Genomic DNA, 23919 nt, shown 5'->3' on the forward strand with positions numbered 1-23919 from the left:
GTTTATTTGCAATTCTCTAAGCACTGTCCATACTGATTTCCATAGTGGTTGTACCAGCTTACACTCTCACCAGCAGTGAAGGAGGGTACCTTTCTACCCACATCCACACCAACAGGTGTTGTTAGTGGAGTTCTGAATGTAGGCTGATCTCGTTGGAGTTAGGTGGACCCTCAATGTTTCTCCCTGATGGCTAGAGAGCCTGAGCATCTTTTCATATGTCTGTTAACCATTTTAATGTGTTCTTTTGAAAAATGTTTGCTCATTTCCTTCATCCGTTTCTTCACAGTTTTTTTTTTTTTTTTAATTGTCCCTGGGTTTCTGAAGCTCTTTTAAATCCTGGATGTTAGTCCTCTGTCAGTTGTGCAGTGTGCAAAGATTTTTCTCCCATTCTGTTAGTTGCTGCATTAGTTAGTTAACTGTTTCCTTTGCAGCACAGAAGACTTTTAGTTTGATGTAGTCCCATTTGTTTATTTTGTCTTTGCCTGTGTTTTTGACTTCTTTTCCTAAAAGTCTTTTAATATTCTTATATCTTGGAGAGTGCTTCCTATGTTTTCCTGTAATAGTTTGATAATTTCTGGATGTAGATTTAGGTCCTTGATCCATTTAGAGCTGATTTTTATATAATGTGACAGGTGCAGGTCTTACTTCTTAATTCTGCAGGTTGCTATCCAATTGTCCCAACAGCATTTGTTGAATAGACCAGGCTTTTCCTGGATTATTTTCGGTTTTCTTGTCAAAGATTAGTTGGCTGTACATGTGTAGGCTCCCTTCTGGTGTTTCTATTATGCAGAACAGAAGTTCTTACCTTTGCCAGATGGCTTTGTAGGGCTGTGTGTCAGAATTTAAACTAAAATTTACTTTTATTTATTTGAAAGGCAGGGTTGAGGGGAAGAGACAGGCAGACAGACAGTCAGGGAGAGAAACCTGGGTTCACTTCCCAAATGTCTGCAATGATCAGAGACTGAGTCAGGCTGAAGCAAGGAGCCAAGGTAATGATTAGAAAAAAATAATAGTTTCAAATCTATTGCTCATTTGGCTTTGTGATGTTAACACATATGAACTTCAATTTTTATGTTTGTAAGATCTTTGTGTAGGATATAAGCAGACTAAGTATTTGATTAAATGTCTAATGAATGAGTAAATGGAGCATTTCTCAGTTGTTATAAAGATTAGTGCTCTAAAAAGAAGTACTCTATAATGTGAATGTCTAGAATTTCAGTAAGTAGTTACTGACAACTCTGTTTCCTGTTTATTACTTTTTTAAACAGCTGCTGAACAAGGCCACATAGCATGTTTGCAATGGCTAGTTAAAATGGGAGCAGACAGTAATATTGCCGACAAAGCAGGGGAGAGACCCTGTGATGTGGCTAAAAGGTATGGATCCCTGTCTGTTTTGCTGCTCTTTATTGGAGTTTTGCATATACTATCCTGTATTCAGAAGTATTTGGGGATTTTAACTTCAGGCATTTGATGAAATACAGATGGAATGGCAATGTTTAACATGAATTGGCAGTTAACATTATGCCACTCCCTTCACTAAAGTAATGGTTCTCAACCGGGAGGTAGATCGTTCACTTTCTTAGGAGGGGGAGCATTTGGGAATGTAGAGGAGGTTTGTTACCATGACTGAGGGAGACCATCACTACTTAATATTTAGTGAGGTCGTATCAGGAAAGCTAAAGGTTCGGCAGTGCTTAGATCAGTGGGACACAGTGCTTGTCCCACCAAAATGTTGGTAGCATCCTGTTGAGAAATACTGTGTGACAAAAAGAAATAATCAAGCTGATAATAAAGATGTCACATAGATTATGGAATATACTTTGATACTTTGTTTTTAAATCATTAGTTTTGATGATTTTTACATAGTTGATTAGGGTCAAGGGCTACAGGAAGGTGGATAAGATTATCATTTCCAAATTCTCTTTTTTTCCTTCCTGTACCTGGGAGAAGCGGGGAAACAAGGAGAGAACCCACACCCAACCTCCCAAGTGCCTCTGCACCCTGGGATGGAACACAGCCACCTTATACTACCCCAGGGTCCCCAATGTGGGGCATGCTGTGAGGGTTCTGTTCATGAGGTTTCAGTAGTTCAGCAGTTTCAAATTACTGCTGATGTTGCCATTCCAAGCATGATGAAATCTCTCCAGAATTCACTGGTTGAAATAGTCTACCTTAGAGTCTCCATTTGCAGAGTTATTCACTGCCAACACCTGTTTGGGGTAGTTGATCAACTTATTCTGTCCTCTGTCCTCTGTGGTGGTACCAGGTGTCCTCTGTAGGCTCCAATAGACTGCCATATCCTCCATGTACATTTGGATATGCTGTCCACTGCTCCATCTGAGCAACTGAGGAGGCCCAACTTTGATGCATATACTCCAAGGTCAGACCATGGAACTTGCAGTCCTTTACTGGGATTCTGAGTCCAGCAATTCTTTTGGGGGGAATCCCCAAAGAAACCTCATCTGAGGTGATCTCAGACCTGATTCTTATGTATGCTTGCCAATATAGGGTCTGGCACAGTCTGTCACCCCAGTCAGCTTATGCACATGCTGGTGGTTGCAATTGCTGGGTCAGTTTTGTCTCTGGCCCTGTTTTTTACGCAAACCAATGGGTGTTGCAGCCCAGCCTGATCCTGCCCACCAGGTTCTCCCCTTCTCCCCCTGGGTCTCACATGTGCTGGATGGGTGCTGCATCCCAGTCTGGCATGGCCTGCCTCTGCCAGTAGGTGCTGCAGCCTGGCTGTGCCTGGCCCAACCCCAATTCCAACTGCCTGCCCTTAATTCCCTTAATTGCCCTTAATTCTGGCTTGCCCTTAATCCCAACACTCACTGGTGGGTGCTGGAACCTGGTCCTCCTCAGTCTGCTCCCATCCCTGGCTCATGCAAACTGGTAAGTATGATGGTTTAGCTAAGCATGGCCTGTGTTCCAGCCTGATTTCTGCGCTTGCCTGTGAGATAAGTTTTGCTTGACCCTTCCCGGTCTACCCCCTTCCAAAACCAACCCACACATTAACCAGCAGTTGGAGCTACCTTGCCCAGCCTGCCCAACACCCAGGCCTGGACCATGTACTCACCAGCAGGTGCTTTGACTCACTAGGTGAGTTTCCCAAATTCCCCCATTTGGCCCACTCCCAGATCTCATGCATGGCAGCAGGTGTTAGGTTCTTGCCTGGCATAATCTTCCCTTCCATATTGGCCTAGTATGAGCTGGTGAATGTTGTGGCACGGCCTGCCCCACATTGGATTACTGGGTCCGTTCGGCTTCCAGCCCTGTCTTCCTTGTGAACCAATGGGTGTTGTAGTCCAGCTCGATTCTACCCACTTCATACTCGGTCTTCATGCAAACCAGTTGGAGCTGCAGCCTAGTTGAGGCGACTCCCCAAAACCCCTACCAGTTCTGCCCCCTACCCTGGTTCCCATGCTTGCCAGTATGCTCTGCAGGCTTGTCCATTCTGTCCCACATCCCAAGTAGCTCTCGCACACGTCAATGGACATTGAAGCCTGGTTCAACCCAACCAACCTATTATCCAGCCCATACACCCACTGGCAGGTGCCTTTCTGTCAAGCCACCCCTGCTCCTAGCCTGGGTTTCGTGCTGTCCAGTGAGGGTGGTAACCCTGAGGGAGGTGCCCACTATTTCCCTACTAGGCCACACCCACTCCTAGAGTATGCAGTCTCCAGGTAGTTTTGGCATTTGACTTGTCAGAATTGGCTCCTAGTACCAGCCTCTGCCAGCTAACGCTGTGGCTAAGCCCAAACACCCCTCAACCCACTCTAATTTTAACTTGCACCAGTCAGAACAGTCAGCTCTCCGTGAGGCCCACAGGTGCTATGGCCCTGCCTAGTCTGAACTGCCCCCATCCGTATTCACACTTTCCAGTGGAAGTAGTTATCCAGCATGGGTGCCCACGTTCCCCTGTTGGCTTTGCCTCCTCCCTGATTGTCACATGTGCTGGTTGTGTGCTGCAGCCACATCTGGTACGGCTCATCTCACCTTGGCATTACTTGTTGTGTACTGGTATGTGTTGCAACCGAACCTGGCTCGACCCACACTCTGTTCTGGTGCTCAGATTCACCAGAAGGTAATGTGAACAGATTCAGGCTGGTCTGCCCCCAACCCATGCCATGTGTATGCCAGTGGGATAATTTTCATTGCCTGTTTTGGGTTGTTCCCTATTGTGCTTCTTGCGCTTACCTGCATGGGACTGTGTCCTGCCAGAGAAGTTGCCCGGGCTCCTCCACCAGAACCTGTCCCAGTGCCAGTTTTCGCGCATACCAGTGGGTCCATGAGCCAGCACTACTCAGTTCGCCTGCTATCCTAGGAGGAACAGTGGCTTTTCCTGCCTGGCCTCCGACCCAAGCTGGTTCTTGTTGTTGGATATTTCAACCCAGCCATGGCTCTTCCATACCCCTACCAAGCTCACACATGGTTCAGTAAGGGCTGAGACCTAACCTAGTCTGTCACACAACCCTCCCCGGTCCTCCAGAGCACCAGATGGTGTTGGAATTTGGCCTGGCTTGGTGCTTCCCATCCCAGTCCACAATTGTGCCAAGTGAGATTACGATCGTATCCTGATCAGAATGTAGCCTCAGTTCCAGCCCATGCGCTCCTTGGTGGGAAACTCAACCCAGCTAGGGTGTCCTGTTATTTCCCCAACCGGGCCTCTGCCCTGCCATAGAGCAGGTGTAGGCCGGTGGTTGTTCTGTCTCCGCTTGGCAGAGCCCCTCACTTGTCGTGGCCCCTTGGATGCTGTGGCTTAGTGCCTCTGCCTCACACAGATCAGTATGTGCAAGGACCTACCTGGCATGAGCTGTGCTCCAACCTGATTTCTGTTGTTACTTGTGAGTTAAGGTTTGTTCAGCCCTGCCCCTTCTGTCCCCTTCCAGTGGCAGCCCGGCCCACCCCACATCCTGTTTAAAGATGCACATTTGGGTGCTGCTGCCTTGACCTACCCTGACTGTTGTGGATTCCTTTACCCATGAGTGATGGCAGATGGCGTGGTCACACCTAGCTTAGACCATTGCAACCCCAGCTTGGGAACTAACCCGGGGGACTTGTATTCCAAAGGGTTGGGCCCACACAACCCCACAGAGCCTACCCCCAGCCCAAGTTCTCTTGTGTGCTGGAGAGTGTCTTGATCCTGCCAAATGTGACCACTCCACAACTCCAACACTCAGTCGGGCAATGGTACCCAACACTGCCAAAGAGGCCCCCATCCATAGCTTCGGTGTGGGCTAGTATATGGTGATCAGTGATGTTCTACCCACATTCTGTTTTAAGATGCTCATGTGGGTGCTGTAGTTTGGACCTGCCCGGACTATTCTTTGTCCTTGTACCCGTAATTGTTGGGAGTTTCCATGATCACACCTCGTTCAGCTCATCCCCACCCCAACTCTTGAGCTAACCAGTGGGAGTTGCATTTCCACAGGTATTGGCCCACTTATTCCCAGGTCTATCCCTCGACCTGATTCTCATGTGCTGGTTAGTGTCATGGCTCTACCTAATGTGACCTGTCTCCTGTTGTGACATTCAGTCAAGTTCTGGGATCTAGTCCTGCTAGATAGGCCCCCAGCCCTAGCTTTTGTATGGACTGGTGTGTGGTGGTCAGCAATGTTCCATGCTAACATGGAACATTGGTGCAAGAGTCTGGCCCATAGAGATCTTCTAGTCTCTCCCCTCCAAACCACCAAGTCTCAGTCCCCTCGCTTACCTGCAAGTAAAATGGCCCTGTCATTGAGTGTCCCTCAGGATTCATTCCTCACCTACATGTACTGTAGCCTTATCCAAGGCAGTATTTTCTGACCCCATTAGACCCCAGAACTTGCCACTGAGTAGCTAGTGGTCAAAGGCCCGCTCCATTGTTGCTCTGGCCACCCACAAGCCCAGGATTCACCCACTGCTTGGCAGCAGTGGTAGGGAGCTAGGATCCCCAGCAGGAATCCTGGCTTGGCAGGGGTTCTTCCCACTACAGCCATGTGGCTGGGAGATTTAGACACCTGACGTTTGAGCAGACTTACCTGGACTCCTGATACTTATATTTAAACTAAATGTAGCTCCCATTAAATACTGCTAGCTACTTCAGGTCAGACCCTCAAGGATTATTAGTCCATCATTTGTCCATTTGATAGCTCTTTCATCCAGCTTCCTGCTTATGTTACTGCAAGTCACGGAGGTTGTATTTGGATAACAGAGAGAAGACGTAATTCCTATCCCTAAGGAGCTCACAGTCTTGTGGTGAAATAAATATACAATAGAGTTTTTTCTAATAAAAATCATTAGGTACAGCATTACATAATATATCTGGAAAAATAAGAGCATAGGTGAAAACAATGCCCATGCTTGCTTATTTGAGAACTGGGGGAGAAATAATTTAGATGGCAATGTTTAAGAGTCCTGAAGGAAATAGCAGGAGGACAGAATCTAGACAGAGGTTAGGGAAGATTTTTTTTTTGTACAGAAGCAGCACTTGAAAAAGGAGGGGCTCTTAACACCTTGTATGCTTGAGAAACCATATGAGGTTCAGAATTGCCTGCATGTAAAGTGGTAGGCCAACAGCTCCAGATAAGGCTTGACTGAATGTTAGGGCCCAATAATTCATCACACATATCATGCAAATTTTATTAGTGCGTTCTTGTTTCTGAAATTTTTTTTTTTGTGGGATTTCACGAACCTTGGAGTTACAGTTTTGTGCCATTTTATCTGGAATCAGTATTTAATTCAGGCCTATTTTATTTCTTAACAGTAACTTTATCAAAGTATAGTTGGCATAAATAGTTGTTTAATGAGCTTTGATATATGAGAGGTCTCCAGAATCTTTGTGGATAATGCACTTTAAAAAAAGACTTATGTATTTATGTATTTGAAAGTAAAGATTACAGAGAGAATGGCCAAGAGAGGTCTCTTGTCTGCTGCTTCACTCCCCAGCCACAGTTGCCTGGGTCAGGCTGAAGCCAGGAGACAGGAGCTTCATTCCATTCCTCCATGTGAGTGGCCTGGACCCAAAAGTTTGCGTCTTCTTGCACTGCTTTTCTCAGGCCATTTGCAAGTGGAGCCTTCTGGAAACGAACTGGTGACCATATGAGATGCGGTGTTGCAGGCTTTACCTGCTGGACCACAGTACTAGCCAGAGGAAAATGCATGTGTGAACGTATTAGGAATGGATTTCAAAATCATTTTTATATGAAAACAAACTTAGTTTTTAGAAATACTGTCATTCATACACGCCTGTAGTTTATCACCAAAGTCAAGATAGTGAGTATATCCATTGCTGCTGAAAGTCCTGCCATTTTGTGATCTTCCTCCTGTTGCTCCCCAGCCTTTCTTCCCTAGCACTTGTGTAGTTTTAGATTTTATGTCATGCTCTCTGATCCTTTTTAAACTATTTTTCAATGTGGTTGAATATGGTATAGGTATGCCTCCATGTTTGTTTTTGCATATGGGTATCTCATTTTTCTAGCACTATTTGTTGTAAACTGCCTCTGTCAAAATCCATTATCTGTATATATTTGTGGGCTTATTTCTGAACTCTTTTATTTATTGATCTAGTTTTATTCTGTCATAGCAATGTCTGAGTACAGTGGATATATTTGGAATTATTCATAATATCTGGTCCACATTTTTTCCTCAGGACCCAAAATACTAGATGTGACAGTAGTATTATAGAGATAACCTTGAATTTCATATAAAGCAAGCACTCAGCACATGATAACCATTAAATTATAACCCAATCATGTAGAGCTCTCTGAAACTTACAACTTACTGTGTACTTTTATTAGTATATCTAATGATTTGCAGTGTCTGATAAAAGATAAAGCTGTAAGTATGAGTGAATGATTTTGTTATTGTGGAAAAATAGGATTTGAGATTTTTGTATTTAGTAATTTAAAAAAATACTATAATTAAATATCAAAATAAAATCCCAATTAGCAAAATTATGGGAAAATGTGCAAATCAAATATAATCACAGCAATAATTTCAAAACCAGGAGCATTTTACTAGAAACTTCATAAAGATATGGGAAAGAGTGAAGAAAACTTTAAAAATAGATGGTCAGGATCATTATTTTTTCATTAAGTTTTAAAAACCAAATGCTTTGAGTTGAAGAAGGATGAAGTTTTAAGGTGGTAGAGCTATTTATTGTTAGCCTTCACACTGGGACAGACATTGATTTTCAGTCAAAATTAGGGCAAAACAAGGCAGTAAATATAGAGAATCAAGCAGGGTGATTCTGAGCTTTCTCTGCACTTACCAGCACTGTCTGGAAGCACACTAAATAGGATTTTGTTACTGGATTTTTGCCAATAGCATTTAGAGAATGATTCTTAGGAATTGGTAACTGAGTTTCCCATGTAGTTGAATATGTGTCAAAGTGTCATGGATTTGTTTTTTGGTGGCTGGGTGGTAGCCTAATGTGTAATGTGTAGTTACCTTTGTTAAGTACAAACTACAGTTTAATTTTGAGTAAGGTTGTGATTATGGTTAATTGCTTATCTTTTTCTGCAGGTTTGCCCATTTGGCATCGGTGAAACTGTTGGAAGGGCTACAGAAATATGATATAGATGACGGGAATGAACTTGATGACAATGATATGAAGTTTTTTATAAGACATGGTGTTGAGGGAAGCACTGATGCCAAAGATGATTTATGTCTCAGTGAGTTGGATAAAACAGACGCGAGAAGTAAGTATGCTATCTGTGTTAACAATTCATCCTTTCAGAAATATCATGTGTACTAGATACGATCAATTTCATAAGTATTTTAAAGACAATTACTATCAACAAAGTAAAAATAACTTGATATCTGTTGGGCCCAGAAATTAATAAAAATTTTTGTCCTAGGGCTTCCTGAACACTTAGAGATGTGTAGGATGTGATGTTTTTCCCTCAAAAGGGAAAAGTTATAAAAATAGAGAAAAAATATTTAAATGGATCAGAGGAGACAGGGAAGGACACGTCAAGGATTTCCATGATTAGTTGGCAAAGTATTTTAACAGATAATTGCAAGAAGTTATTGAGTGACTACTGTATTCCAGGCATTGCTGTAGTTCTTAGAGAAACAGTAGCTGATACAAAGGAGCTTGTATTCTGATAGTGGTGGAATTCAGGGGGAGGATAAAGATGACAAATAATTGATAAGAAAATAGTTATATAAAAAAAGTAAAGTCTAATGGTGCTGAAAATAAAATAACCATTGGGCATCTCTGAGGAGTGATGTTTCAGAAAAGACTGAATGATTGAGACTAGGCCATATGGAAGAGATTGGATGGACATTAAAAGCAGAGAAGGCCATATATGTAAAGTCAGGAAATAGAATTGATCATGATCAATGTGGCTACAGTAGGAAATAGGGGCAAGAAGAATTAATTGTATCAAAGCTGTATTTTTTAATTGGAAAAGCAGGTTTTTTTTTTTTTTTTTCTTTCTTTATGGTGAGAAAGATCCTCCATCTGCTGGTTCACTCCCCAAGTGGTCACAACAATCCAAACTGAGCTGATCCGAATCTGGGGGCCAGGAGCCTCTTGCAGGTCTCCTACATGAATGCAGGGTTCCAAAGCTTTGGGCTATCTTCCACTGCTTTTCCAGGTCGAACATATGGGGCTGGTTGGGAAATAGAGCAGCTGGAACATGAACTAGTAACCATATGTGATCCTAGTGCTTACAGGATACAAGATTAGCCAATCCAGCTATCGCACTGGGCATAAAACCTTTATTTTCCCTTTTTAAAAAAAAATTTTTTTTAAAAGATTTATTTTTATTATTTTTTTATTGGAAAGGCGGATATACAGAGAGGAGAGATAGAGAGGAAGATCTTCCGTCCGATGATTCACTCCCCAAGTGAGTGCAACGGGCCGATACTATGCCAACCAGAAGCCAGGAGCCTCTTCCGGGTCTCCCACGCGGGTGCAGGTTCCCAAAGCTTTGGGCCATCCTCGACTGCTTTCCTGGGCCACAGGCAGGGAGCTGGAAGGGAAGCGGGGCTGCCGGGATTGGAACTGGCACCCATATGGGATCCGGGGCGTGCAAGGCGAGGACTTAACCACTTGCGCCACTGCGCCGGGCCCTAAAAAAATTTTTTATTTTTAATGTTGCTTACATATTTGACAAGACTATAAGCCTATGGGGACCACTGAATAGGGTGGGTAGGATCAAGATAAGGTGGAAGGTGGGTGGGACAAATGTTTCTAATTTTCTTTTTCTTACCTTTTCTCCTATATCTGGGGACATGGAGGGGAACGAGTGAGTGGAAAGGGGGCTGCTCCCAGCTGCTAAACAATATCAGTACCTGAGGATGGGGATGTCCACTTGATGTCATTTTAGAATCCATTATATGGAGAAGAATGTTTTAAGGGTATTGCTTGAGGAATTTTGATAGTTCTCAGATGCTGTTGGTTTCACTGCTCCAAGTCTGAGAAAATCCTTCCAAGGTCCATTGGCTGGCAGACTCTACAATGATACATCCATCCACTTACCCAGATACTTGCTGCCAAAACTTGGCCAGGAAAATTGTCCAACCTGTTTTGCTCTCTGTCTTCTTAACATGGCACTCGATGTCCTCTGCAGGCCCTCTTTTGTACCTGGGCATGCCACCCACTTCATAGGCATCAACAATCGAGGAGGCCCAGTCCCAGTACATGTAACTCCTAGGTGGAATGATAAATCCTGTGATTATGTCTGTGGCCAGAGTTTTGAGACCTGTGGTCTAGTTGGAGTTTCCCCTAAAAAACTGGATCTGCAGTGGCCCCAGACCTGATTGTTGCATGTGTCAGCCAGTATAGGATCACACACTGGTCACTGTGGTTGTCTGGTCAGTTCCATCCCCAGTCTCACATCCCATGCAAACCAATGGGCGCTGTGGCCAAGCCAAACCCAGCATGCCGCAGACCTGCCCTTTGCACACACCAGTGGGAACTGCAACCTGGTTGGGGTGAGCCTCAACAACTCCTACCAGGGACACCCCCAGCTCTGGTTTCTGGTATATGTACAGCAGACTAGCCCCATTGCCTGGGAGCCTCTTCTCTGATGAGTGTAATCAGGGGAGAGCCTGAAGATGTTGGCAACAGCTGGACTTCCCAACCAGCAGCCCAGCCATATTATCCTATAGTGAGACTCAGGGCTTAGTGATCCTTTCAGTAGTTCCTGGCAGTGGCAGCTTTAACAATTTATATCATCAAATCTAACTATTTGAGGTATACAATTTAATCATTTTTAGTATGTTCCCAGATGTGTGAAACTTCTGCCACCATGAATTTAATGTCTTTTTGTCACCTTGACAAGATGCCCCACTACCATTCATAGTCACTCTGTTATGACCACTCCTTTTGGCCCCAATCTGATCTCTTAGCAACCGTTGATTTACTTTCTGCCTCTATAGATTTGTATATAGTGGATATTCATAATCATACTGGATGATGTTCTCTCACCTAACACAGTGTTTCTAAGGATCATGTACATCTTTAGCATGGATAAGTGCTTTTTATCCATAATAATCTTGTATAGATATACTACATTTTATATTTCCATTCGTTAGTTGATGGCTATTTGAGTTCTCACATTTTGACTATTAGGAATAATGCTATTGAACCATTATTTACAAATTTTTTTCTGGACATGTTTTTATTTATCTTTGGTAAACACGTAGGAGTGAAATTGCTCTCTTATCAGGTAATTCTGTTTAACATTGTGAGGGACCGCGAATTGTTTTCCAGGATGGCTGCATCATTTTACATTCCCACCAGCAATATATAAGTTAAAATTTCCCCACATTTTTACTTACACTTCTTATTGTTGTCTTATTCATGTGTAGCTATTTTGGTGAATGGGAAGTGATATCTCATTGTAGTTTTGATTGGTGTTTCCTTAATAACTACAGATCATGTTGAAGATCTGTGTGCTCATTAACCAGTTGTATGCCTTCCTTGGAGAAAAGTCTGTTGAGATCTTTTATGTATTTTTCAACTGAGTATGTATATTGTGCTTATTACTGCATTATACAAGTATATGTGAATATAGGTTTCTTTTCAGCTACATATTCCTCTCATGCTATACATTATCTTTTAATTCTCTTATTGGTATCTGCCCGGTCAGAAGTTTTAAATTTTGATGAAGTCTAATTTATCTCTTTTTTTGCTTGTGCTTAGATTTTCTTGTTGTATTGAGAATGGGCAAGGACTTTGAACAGCAGAAAAGAAGTCACTGATTTTTTTAGCATTTCAGTTTCTTCTAAATTACCTGAAAAACAAAAGATGTTACTGAAGGATCATTGTCAGGAATCAAAAATTTTAGCAAGATGTTTTAGGAAAGACTAAGAATATGACTAGAGTGGTTTCCTAGGACGATATACTTGATACGTATGTTCTCTGCATCCTTGCTATACCATGATGTTCACTGGTGCCCAGCTGGGGTGTTTGCAGCCAATGAGGTGATATTGTATATAAAATCATGAGTTATTTGTAGCTGTCTTATTTAAGCTAGTTGGCTTTTTCTTGGGATGCTTGACTTTGCCAGAGCAAAGAGGACTGCTATAGAAGATTTGTCATTCCAAACTTTCTGAAAGTGTGAGCCTCAATTCCGAGCACTTTTTAGTTAATTGTGTTCATGGTTATGGCATCAGAGAGGTTTCCTGGCTCAGCATTCCTGTCACATGTCATCTAGCTTCCACTCTGTCACCTTCAGTGGTCAGGTACTCTCCTCCAGGAGTTTCATTTTCTTTTGACAGAGATCCTACTAGGATTTACATGTGGGAGGTGCTTGGTAGAGTTCCTTGCGTATCATAGGTACTCCGTAAATATGTGGTAGTTTTTACAGTTTTTGTTGAAAAATGTCTTACTTTTTAGTTGAAATCTATTCCTGGAGCTAATCTTCATTAAATCGATCCTATGGAACAAGTATTTCAAAACACATCCTCTCAAATATTAAATGTTATTATACAAGCTAGTTATCTAAAACTATTTTTTTTAAAGATTTATTTTATTTTTATTGGAAAGACGGATATACAGAGAGGAGAGACAGAGAGGAAGATCTTCCATCTGATGATTCCCTCCCCAAGTGAGCGCAACGGCCGATGCTATGCCGATCCGAAGCCAGGAGCCTCAGCTCTGGGCTGTCCTTGACTGCTTTCCCAGGCCACAGGCAGGGAGCTGGATGGGAAGAGGGGCCGCTGGGATTAGAACCAGCGCCCATATGGGATCCCGAGTGTGCAAGGCGAGGACCTTAACCACTGCGCCATCGTGCCGGGCCCTAAAACTATTTTTTTTAAGGTAACACTTTAAAGAGAAGATTTATGTATGTGAAAAGCAGGGTTAGAGAGAAAGAGACAGACAGAGGTCTTCTACTTGCTGGCCCACTCCCCAAAGGGCTACAGTGGCTGGGGATGGGCCAGGAGCCAGGAAGTTCATCTGGGCGTGCCTTGCAAATTCAGTGGTTCAAGGACTTGGGCATCTTGTGCTGCTTTCCAGGTGCATTAACAGCTTGATAGGCCAGAAGTGGGGCAGATGGGATTTGAATATGTGTCCATATGAGATGTTGGTACACATGGCTTAGTGTGTGCTGTGCCACAATGCAGGTCCCATGAAGTTTTTCTTATTTCCTACTACCTTCCTTTTTTTTTTTTTTTTAAAGATTTATTTTTATTACGATTTTATTGGAAAGGTGGATATACAGAGAGGAGAGACAGAGAGGAAGATCTTCCGTCCGATGATTCCCTCCCCAAGTGAGTGCAACGGCCGATACTATGCCAACCAGAAGCCAGGAGCCTCTTCCGGGTCTCCCACGCAGGTGCAGGGTCCCAAAGCTTTGGGCCGTCCTTGACTGCTTTCCCAGGCCACAGGCAGGGAGCTGGAAGGGAAGCGGGGCTGCTGGGATTAGAACCGGCGCCCATATGGGATCCGGGGCGTGCAAGGTGAGGACCTTAACTACTTGCGCCACCGCGCCGGGCCCCTACCTTTTTTAAAAACAATTTTTAAAATCTCATTTATTTTTCATCTGCTTATAAAACAGACGAGAGAAATACAGAAAGACAGACATGCAGAGAAAGGGGCAGAGAGAGAGAGAGATTGAGAACTTCCATCCCAGGATCCACTTCCATCACCACATCAAGGGCTGGACCAGACTGAAGCCAGCATCCTGGAACTCTGGGTCTCTCGTGTAGGTGGTAAGGCAGCAGACACTTGAGCCATCATTGCTGCCTCCTAGGATGCACTGGCAGGGAACTGGATTCAGAACGGATGAGGCAGGTCTTGAACTAGTACTTCAGTGTGGAATATGTATGTCTCAGGCTGTGGGTTCATCTCTTGTTGCCATAAACCCTGCCACTACCTTTCTTGCTAGTAGTTATGGTGGTTCCCAAATTTTTCTGCCCTTCAGAATTGTCTGAGAAGGTGTATTAAGTACAGATACCTAAATTTGTTAGTGTATGATAAGGCTTTGGCATATACCTTCTAGAAAAGCATTCCAGATGCTTCTGGTATGTGCAGTATGGAACCTGCAGTTTTGATTTGCTGATAGATAATGTCAGAGTGGTGTTAGGAACAAGATAGTGTGATTTGCTAAGCTGGTCCTGTCTTGATATTTTAAATCAGATGAATATTTTTGTTGAGATCGGTTCTTTTGTTCATTGTAGAACTTAGTAGCCTTATGGGCTTTTACCCACTGGCTACTAGGAGCTGACCCTCACCTATTGTGTTGATGAACAGAAATATTCCTTGGGAGACAGAATGACTGCAGGTTGAAAACCACCCCTTTAACAATGGAAAGATTGCACTTTGGATAGTTGAGGATAGCTCATACACAAGAGTATTTTCTTACATCTGTATTACATGGGAGTAGACACAATATTTTGGCTAGGATTAGTTTTTGGCTGTTTTAAATTAGTCAAGCATATTTCAGTGTTTCTAATTTTATGCTGTGTGATCTGTAATATGTTATTTGTCCTAAAATATTACTGGTCTTTTAAAAAATTAAATTTTTTTTAAAGATTTATTTTTATTATTTTTTATTGGAAAGGCAGATATACAGAGAGGAGAGACAGAGAGGAAGATCTTCCGTCTGATGATTCACTCCCCAAGTAAACGCAACGGCCGATACTATGCCGATCTGAAGCCAGGAGCCTCTTCTGGGTCTCCCACGCAGGTGCAGGGTCCCAAAGCTTTGGGCCGTCCTCGACTGCTTTCCCAGGCCACAGGCAGGGAGCTGGAAGGGAAGCGGGGCTGCCGGGATAGAACTGGCGCCCACATGGGATCCGGGGCGTGCAAGGCGAGGACCTTAACCACTTGCGCCACCGCGCCGGGCCCAAAAAATTAATTTTTTTTTTATATTATTTACAGTCTTAATGATGTTATACATACTCGGACAACAGGGAAGGAATCTTTAATTTAGATATTTCATTGCTTGCTCATGCTACTCTCCGGTTATTGATATTTATCCTTTTGTGTGTCTGCCCCTGACTATCCCGTTGTCTCCAACTGTGTAGACTGTGGCTGTAGAGAAAATATGCTTGGCAGTACCAGTAGCCTGTGGGCAATTGAGCTGTTATTTCCCTAAATTAGGTTACTGTTCAACTCTGTCTTGCAGTGAGAGCCTATAAGAAAATTGTAGAATTGAGACACCTTCTGGAAATTGCTGTCAGCAACTATAAACAGTTGGGAGGGATAACAGAAGAAGATTTAAAGCAGAAGAAAGAACGTATCGAGTATGAAAAGTAATGTCCTTCAAAATTTTAACAGTTTGTATTTATTTACATCTCTGAATACCATGCAAGGGTTTGTTGATCAGCAAGTTTTTTAATAACCTGGTGAAAAGGGTATTACATTCTATTCTGTTTCCTTCTAAGCCCTCAGATGGAGAAGGCATTAATTTTTTCTTTTTTTGTAAATTTTGGTAAAATACCTGTAAAATACACTTTACCATCTCTCGCTCTCTTTTTTTCAAGATTTATTTGTTTTTATTAGAGAGAGAGATCTTCCATCCACTGATTCACTCCCAATGTGGCCACAACAGCTGGAGCTGAGCCAATCTGAAACCAGGAGCCAGGAGTTTTCTCCAGGTTTCTCATATGGGTGCAGAATCCCAGTGCTTTGGGCCATGCTCTACTGATTTCCTAGGCCATAACCAGGGAGCTGGATGGAAAGTGGACCAGCTGGGTGTCCATATGGGATCCTGGCTCTTGCAGGGGGACCATGAGACAGTTGAGTCACTGCAATGCACCCATCTCAGCTGTTTTTACTGTCTTAAGACATTTGTGTTAATTACTTTTATAACATTGTGCAATCTCTAGAACTGCCCATTTTGCAAAACTGACCCTTCATATGGAGTTGACTTTTGTTTTTTCTTGAGACTACTGTTACTTTCAGCTTCCACAGATAATGCCCTCTGCGAAAGTCCCCAACAGTTTGGGACATCCACTTTTGTTCTGAACCCCAGAGCGGTATTCACTGCATATAGTGCCTGTCAGAGGGTACTTCGTGTCTAGAGGCAGTGAGTAAATAGTTGCCTGGCCCACCTTTACTTCAAGCAGCCCAGACTGGCTCTCTGGGCAGTGGATTCCTTGAAGTAGTGACTGCCTGCTGGAATAGAGGAGGCCTTGTTCGTTCCTCTTTTGCCTCATCGTCTCCCTGCTCGTGTCTGCTTTCTGGGTGGACAAGGGCGGATTTCCAGCTTAATCCACCATGGATGTATAAGGGGAGCCACATGTGGATTCCTCTTTGTTCTCTGCTTTTCCTGTCTTTTCCTTTGGTTGTGTATCTGTAATTCATATATTTAAAGTATCCTACTTCCTTTTCTTCAGCCCCTCTCTGGACCTACTCACAAAGAAGACTGCTATGAGAGTTCTTAGTAACGTCTAAATCATTGATAAAAACTGATGTGTTATCCTTCTGTGGATGGATATTTTAGTAATTCAAGTAGCAAATCCCTAAGGTGAAATGTTCTTATCTCTTAATGACACTTTAGACAACAGAAAGTTGTGACAGACTTTTTTTTGTTTAGAGGTTGTCTTTATAATTTGCAAATTATATTAGCTAAGTAGCTGTCTACTGTCTCTATAATTTTTTAGGATTTATGTATTTTTATGAACTGGCGTCCATATGGGATGCAGGGACCCCAGGTGGTGGCTTTACAAAACTCTGTGCTATAGTGCTGGGCTCTATACTTCTTAATGTAGTTTGAGATACTGACTTTAATATTGACCTTGACCCAAGAACCTCCTCGAGAGTTCTTAGATCAAAGTTACTTCCTAGCAATGAGCATTAACATTGGATTTCCTTTGCTTCTCTACTAAAGCGGATTACTACCACCATCCTGCTTGTATGACCTGTCAGCATTGCTGTGCAGGCCAGGCCCTCCTGTGTGCTAAGTGTCGTACCTACATCATCTCACACAATCCTCACAATTCTGTGAGCTGCTCTCTCAGTATAAATTCTAAAGATTGCTTTGGCCTTCTTGCCCGATCTAGTTTCTTATCAGCTAACACTGCAGATTAAAACTTTTTTTTTTCTTCTAATTCTTCTCTGGTATTTGTTCTCCACTTTGGGATTAACTGCATCTTAGGATGTATACTCTGTTTACAGAGTATTGGTTTGAGGGATGTCCTTTAGATTTTGTTTGTCATCCATTATTTAGATCAAACTGTACAACAAAACATAGCTTAATGGTAGAGATTCAAAAATTCTTGGAAAATTTGCACTACTTTCTAATTCTGTTTTTCCATAAGCTTTTTGAAGGCTCTTCCCTCCTTATGGGGATAATCTTCCCCTGTCTGCTTTACTTCTAGCCTTGACATTCTCTCCTGTCCTCAGTCTTAATCCCATTTGCTTTTGTATCCGAAGTGTTACTCAAGTTGCCCTTTTTGGGGATACACAACCTAGCATGCCTTGAGATTTTGCCCGATACACAACCTAGCATGCCTTGAGATTTCTGTTCCTTTTATCACCCAGCTTCCTGTCCCTCCCTTTAGCTCTCATCACCTATCCTGTAGACTGTTCTCAACAGTTTCAGAGACTGGGAGCGCCCGTCTCGTGGCTCACTCCCCAATGCCTGCATTGGTGGGGAGCTTGAGAACTCAATCTAGATCTTATACATGGGTGAGAAACTTAATTTTTTTGAGCCATCACTACAGCCTTCGTAGGTCTGCTTTGGCAGGAAGCTGGGTAGTCAGCTAGGGTTGGGAATTGAACTCCATGATCCAGTGTCGGACATGAACATCTCAACCTGCAGGACAAACACCTGCAGAGCTGTCACGTTAGCACGAGTGAGATCATGTCCTCTGTGCTCACACTCCTCAGTGGCTTCCCATTTTGCTCAGACTAAAATCTGGAGTCCTTACTAGAATTTTTTTTTAAAAGATTTATTTATTTATTGGAAAGTCAGATATACAGAGAGGAGGAGAGACAGAGAGGAAGATCTTCCGTCCGATGATTCACTCCCCAAGTGAGTGCAACGGCTGATGCTATGCCGATCCGAAGCCAGGAACCAGGAACTTCCTTCCGGGTCTCCCACGCGGGTGCAGGGTCCCAAGGCTTTGGGCTGTCTTCGACTGCTTTCCCAGGCCACAAGCAGGGAGCTGGGTGGGAAGTGGAGCTGCCGGGATTAGAACCGGCGTCCATATGGGATCCCGGGAGCACGTTCAAGGCGAGGACTTTAGCCGCTAGGCCACTGCGCCGGGCCCAATCCTTACTAGAATTTATAAAACCCTCCTTATTCTGGCTTTTACATGTCTGAGCTACTCTATTCTTCCTTTAATTCTTTACTAATCTAGCCACATTGGTCTTGATTTTCTTTTTTTTTTTTTTTTTTTTTTTTAATTGTTGCTTACATTATATTATGTAGTACAGTTTTATAGGCGCTGGGGATCCCCCCTTGATTTTCTTTAGTTTCTTCAGGTATGATTCTGCTTTAGAGCTTTTGCATTTGTTTTTTACTCTGTCTCCAATGGTGTTTCCCTCATGTCTACACAGGCATCTTATTTCCTTTAGGACTTCACTCAGAGCCACTCTCTGTGTATAGCCTTCCCTAGCCACTGTGTATGAAGTTAACTGGCTCATCTACAACATTTCACTTTTTTTCCCCCCCCCCCGATGGGACTTATAGCCTCTCACTCATGTATATGCGTTCCCTCATTTATTTTCTTTACTGTCTGTCTTCCTGCATTACTAAGTTAGGGAGGTTTTGGCCTAGATAAGTGCTCAATACATAATTGTTAAATGATTTGTCTTACTTGCCTTAAATACAATGTGTGGGGGCTTTCTGTGATTACTAAAAATAATTGTAGGTTGACACTGGAGGCTAATGGAAAGCAAATTTCTTTTTGACAGGACCATCTCAGAGCTGCGGGCCCAGTTGGAATATGAACGACTGCGCAGAGAAAAATTAGAATGTCAGCTGGATGAGCATCGAGCAGAGGTGGATAGACTCAGGGAAATGTTGGAAAAAATGCAGGTCTCCAATTTCGTGCCTTTGGTTAGTGTCTTCCTTAACACATTTAATTTTCTTGAGAAACAGTGTAAGAATAGCTAAGAGTACAAGCTTTGGATGGGGTTGTTTGGGTGTGAGTCTGGCTTTAACTTTTTTTTTTCCATTTAGGAATGTCATCCACACACATACACACACATATATATATATACATATCTATATATATTTAGTTTACAACAACAATCTGTGACTTAGACGTGTAGCGGATATTGTTACCATTATGTACCACGTAAGGAAAAAACACTGTTTCCAAATATTTATTTATTTGAGAGGCTGAATGAGAGAGGGACAATTAGAATTTTCTATCTCCCAGTCTGTTCCCCGAATGCTCACAGCAGCATGGAGCAGGGCCTCCATCTCTGTCTTGCACAGGGTGGCAGTAACTCCGGTGCCTAGGCTCTCCTCTGCCGCCTCCCAAGGGCATCAGCGAGGCTGGATGGAAGCATGGAGACACTGGGACCTGAACCAGGTATTCAGATACGGGTTGCAGGCATCCCAAGCAGCAGCTTAACCTGATGTAGCCCACCTCCCACCCCAGAATTTTTTTTAAGATATATTTATTTTTATTAGTAAGTCAGATTTACTGAAGAGACAGAAGGATCTTTGACTCACTGGTTCACTCCCCAACTAGCTGCAACAGTTGGAGCAGCCAGTCCACAGCCAGGAGCTAGGCCCCCTTTCTGGGTCTCCCACTGGGTACAGAGTCCCAAGGCTTTGGGCCGTCTTCTACTGCTTTCCCAGGCCACAAGCAGGGAAGGGAAGTGGAGTAGCTGCAACATGAACTGGCGCCCATATGGGATCCCAGTTGCTTATAAGGCAAGGACTTCAGCCACTAGGCTATCGCCCTGGGTCCGATTTTTTTTTTTTAAATAAACAGTAAGAATTCTGGGTCAGCTGGAGGCTGTGTTCTTTTAATACTCTAATAATTATTTTGTAGCCAAAATAAAGTGCTTTACATGGAATCTATTTTAGACAGCTTCAGATCCTCCCAAAAAGCCAAAAGAAGGAAAAGAGCCAGCATTGAAGTTATTACAACATCCTGTTGCAGGTTTGCTGATTAATAAAAACTAAACTTTATCTAACACTTCACCAGTGCAAAGTTCTTTCACCTGTTATCTTACTGTATATCAGTGCACCTGCTCTCAACATTATAAGGAAATGGACTCAGAGGTTAAGTGTAACTTGTCTGAATTTATGGTTTGTAATGCTAGATTCAGTGTTCAGTTTATAATCTTCTGAATACATAGCCTCAGCTCTTTTCAAAACAGGAGTTATGAATTTAAAACTCAGGATGTAGGATGGGAGATCTCTGTGACTCCCTGGCTTTCTAGTAAAGAAAAACAGGTGGTGTGTAGAAAACCCTGAAAGTGACTACAGGAAATTCCAAGTGGTGCCTGGGATGTGTTTCAAGCCATCTAGTTTTAGAGAGAAGGAAGCAGACAGCACATTGGGAACTTTGGCGGCGTCTTTTCTGTGAAGATGACCGTGATGTGACCGCATGGACAGCTTATTGTGACACAGTGTAGGGATTTAAGTTCATTTTATATTTTATTTCCATAGGGAAGTAAATTCCTATCATGGATGAATTATTTTTGATACAGATTTTATCAACTGTTTATAATAAAAACTTCCTAGCTTTTTACTTTACATAAAGTAGCCATCTTTTCTTTTTTTCCTAAAATTTTATTGATGATTTTTACATAGCTGGTTAGGGTGATTAGGTCAAGGGCTACAGGAAGTTGGGTGTGACCATTATTTCCAAATTCCCTTTTTTTCCTTCCTGTACCTGGGGGAACAGGGGAGAAAAGGGGAAGCCGTACCCAGCCTCCCATCCATCCCAGGGTCCCCGATGTGTGGCATGCTCTGAGGACACTGCTCAAGAGGTTTCGATAGTTCAACAGTTCCAAATTACTGCCAGTCTCGCCACTTTAAGCATGATGAAATCTCTCCAGAATTCTCTGGTTGACATAGTCTACTTTAGAATCTCCATTTGTCTTGTAGTTGATCAACTTCCTCTGTTATGGTACCAGGTGTCCTCTGCGGGTTCCAGTGTGCTGCCATATCCTCCATGTGCAACTGGATATGCTGTCCACTGCTCTAAGCCACTGAGGAGGCCCAGTTCTGACACGTGCATTCCATGATCAGACCATGGAATCTGCAATTTTCTGTATGGCTGGAGTTCTGAGTCCAGCAATTCAGTTGGGGGGTGGGTATGTATCCCCAAGAAACCTCATCTGAGGTGATCTCAGACCTGATTTCTTAACTAATACAAAAGAATGTCTGTATCTAGTCCTTCCCTATTCAAACCACAGCAGCCAGCTTGATTTTTGTCTTGTTTTGGACTGCAAATCTAACTTATATGAATTAAATACTCATTTTTGAGTTTGACATTCAGTCTTGACCTACTTCACTAGCCTTATTTTAAATCTATTCTCCCTTACATGTGGCCTGTCTTTTCTTACTCCACATTTGCCCACCACCAAGCATCTGTTCATTCTGACTGTATACCTTGAAAGCTGTCAGCACTGCTTACTGGAATCCTTGCTGATTCCTGGTCACTCAAGACACACAGGATCTCTCTCCCCACCCTTTATAATGCTTTATAATGGTTTATAATCATTTACATTAGAGCTTGGCTGCTTGTTTTATTGAAGCACCAAAAATATTTCATGGCATCATCTAACTTCACCTCAGAAATATCGTGTTCCTCAGCAGGTACTGAGTACTTATTGTAAGCTGGGATTCATGTGAGCATTTTCAGCAGATTCCATCCTTATTCTACTAATGAAGAAATCAAGTCTATTAGCTATAGTAATTCGTAAAGTTACATATGGCTTATTAGATGTGTAGCCATGATTTCAACCTACATAACTTCTTGCTTTAATACCACTTATTACTACCTTTATAAACTCTTACCCTTGGTTTCTTACTATACATGTATGGAAATTTACTTTGAAAATTTTCCCTTAAAAAATACGTTATAGCAATTTTGCAGCTGAGGGGAGGGACAGAGGCATGGTTCTGTATCTCTAGGTGGTAATAGATAACAGTGTACACACTACTGGCATGTAAGTTAAATTAACTGAGCTTTTTATAAAGTATGGGTAGGTACACTTTAGGGAACTAGTTTCAGTGTGGGATTTCCCCAAGGGTATGTGCTTTGTCCTCTTGAGTTTTCAGATTTGTACTACCTAACTAGATATAGAGCATTTTCTGTTTTACATTTTTTGTTTATTTGAGAGGCAGAGTTAATGAGAAGGCACCCACTGGTTCCCTCTTCAAATGTCTGTGTTGTCCCGGGGTTCAGAGCAAAGCCAGAACTGAGGAGTCTAGCCCAGGTACCCCATGTGGGAGGCAGGAACCCATCACCTGAGGTCTCAGTACCATGCCCGTAGGGTCCACACTAGCAAGAAGCTGGAGTCAGAATGCAGAGCTGGAAGATGAACTAAGATGTTTGGTTGGGATACAGGTCCTGACATCTTCGTCACCTCACCACTCACCCCCAAAGCATTTTTGAAAGAAATATTCAAAGGTAGTTAACATCTAGAGAAGATCTATTGTGCTTCTAGTCTTTTCTGCTCCTTCCTGTAGATAAACAGCATTGGTGGTCTTCTGTTCTAGGATATGAGAATACCAAGACAGGTTAGAAGTATTCAGAAACAGTAGTGTGTATTGTTGGGGAAAGACAAGTAGGAAATGATACAAGAGCAACAAAGGGTTGCATGGACACACAGGAAGGGAATAGAGAGGCCAAGAACTGCGATTCCTAGCATTGTGGGGCTTGTAAGACAGCCCAAAGAGACTAACTCTTTTTGCAATTAAGTTAGTCATACATGGTCAAACTTATGCTAAGATAGAAGCAGAAATAGCAAGGTTTTATCTTTTAGGGATACCTGTAAATAGGTTATTGTATAATACGCGGTACAAGTTAGGTCTCTGGCACAAAACAGAACTGCATGATTTCTCAGGGTGCTGCTGATTAGTGATTAGCATGGTACAAAGCACTGGTAGTTCAGATTTGAGAACTCATTTACATAAAACCCTACAAAAAAATCTATGCACCTGAAAACACTTGGCATCTTTCCCTCCCCCAGACAATGCCAAAAGATGAAAATGTGTGCTAGCATTAAAAACTTTGAGGTTTTCCTTTGTTTACAGGACGATGACTCCTGTGAGTCAAGCAAAGAGAAAAGGAGAGTGAAAAAAAAGGTGTCTTCTGGGGGAATGTTTATGAGAAGGTACTGTGAGTGAAATCTTTAAATAAGCTTGTTTTTCTTTTAAAAATTGTTATTAACCTACATAAGCTTTTCTCAGACTCAGATATGCTATTATGTCAATTCTAAAAATGTCACAGGAATTAAAAAAAAATTAGACTTAAATTATATATCCTATCCCAAAGTATTCTTATGGGGATGTCAAGAAATTTATAAAGAACTAATTTAAAGATAGTGTAATCTGC

At 42.6% G+C, this 23919-nt stretch overlaps 1 protein-coding gene across 1 annotated transcript in view; it reads left to right on the plus strand.

Annotated features, from left to right (window-relative positions):
* Positions 1–23919, plus strand: part of ANKRD42 (ankyrin repeat domain 42) — a 53346-nt gene that overhangs the window by 27223 nt on the left and 2204 nt on the right. Inside the window, exons 8-12 of the mRNA XM_040964264.1 lie at positions 1269–1374; positions 8503–8678; positions 15567–15693; positions 19304–19448; positions 23619–23698. Coding sequence (XP_040820198.1) covers positions 1269–1374; positions 8503–8678; positions 15567–15693; positions 19304–19448; positions 23619–23698 — 634 coding nt within the window. The remainder of the gene's footprint in view (positions 1–1268; positions 1375–8502; positions 8679–15566; positions 15694–19303; positions 19449–23618; positions 23699–23919) is intronic.

This window comes from Ochotona curzoniae, unplaced genomic scaffold (genome assembly GCF_017591425.1).
Source record: "Ochotona curzoniae isolate NIBS_2020 unplaced genomic scaffold, NIBS_Ocur_1.0 scaffold_3223, whole genome shotgun sequence".
NCBI lineage: Eukaryota > Metazoa > Chordata > Mammalia > Lagomorpha > Ochotonidae > Ochotona > Ochotona curzoniae.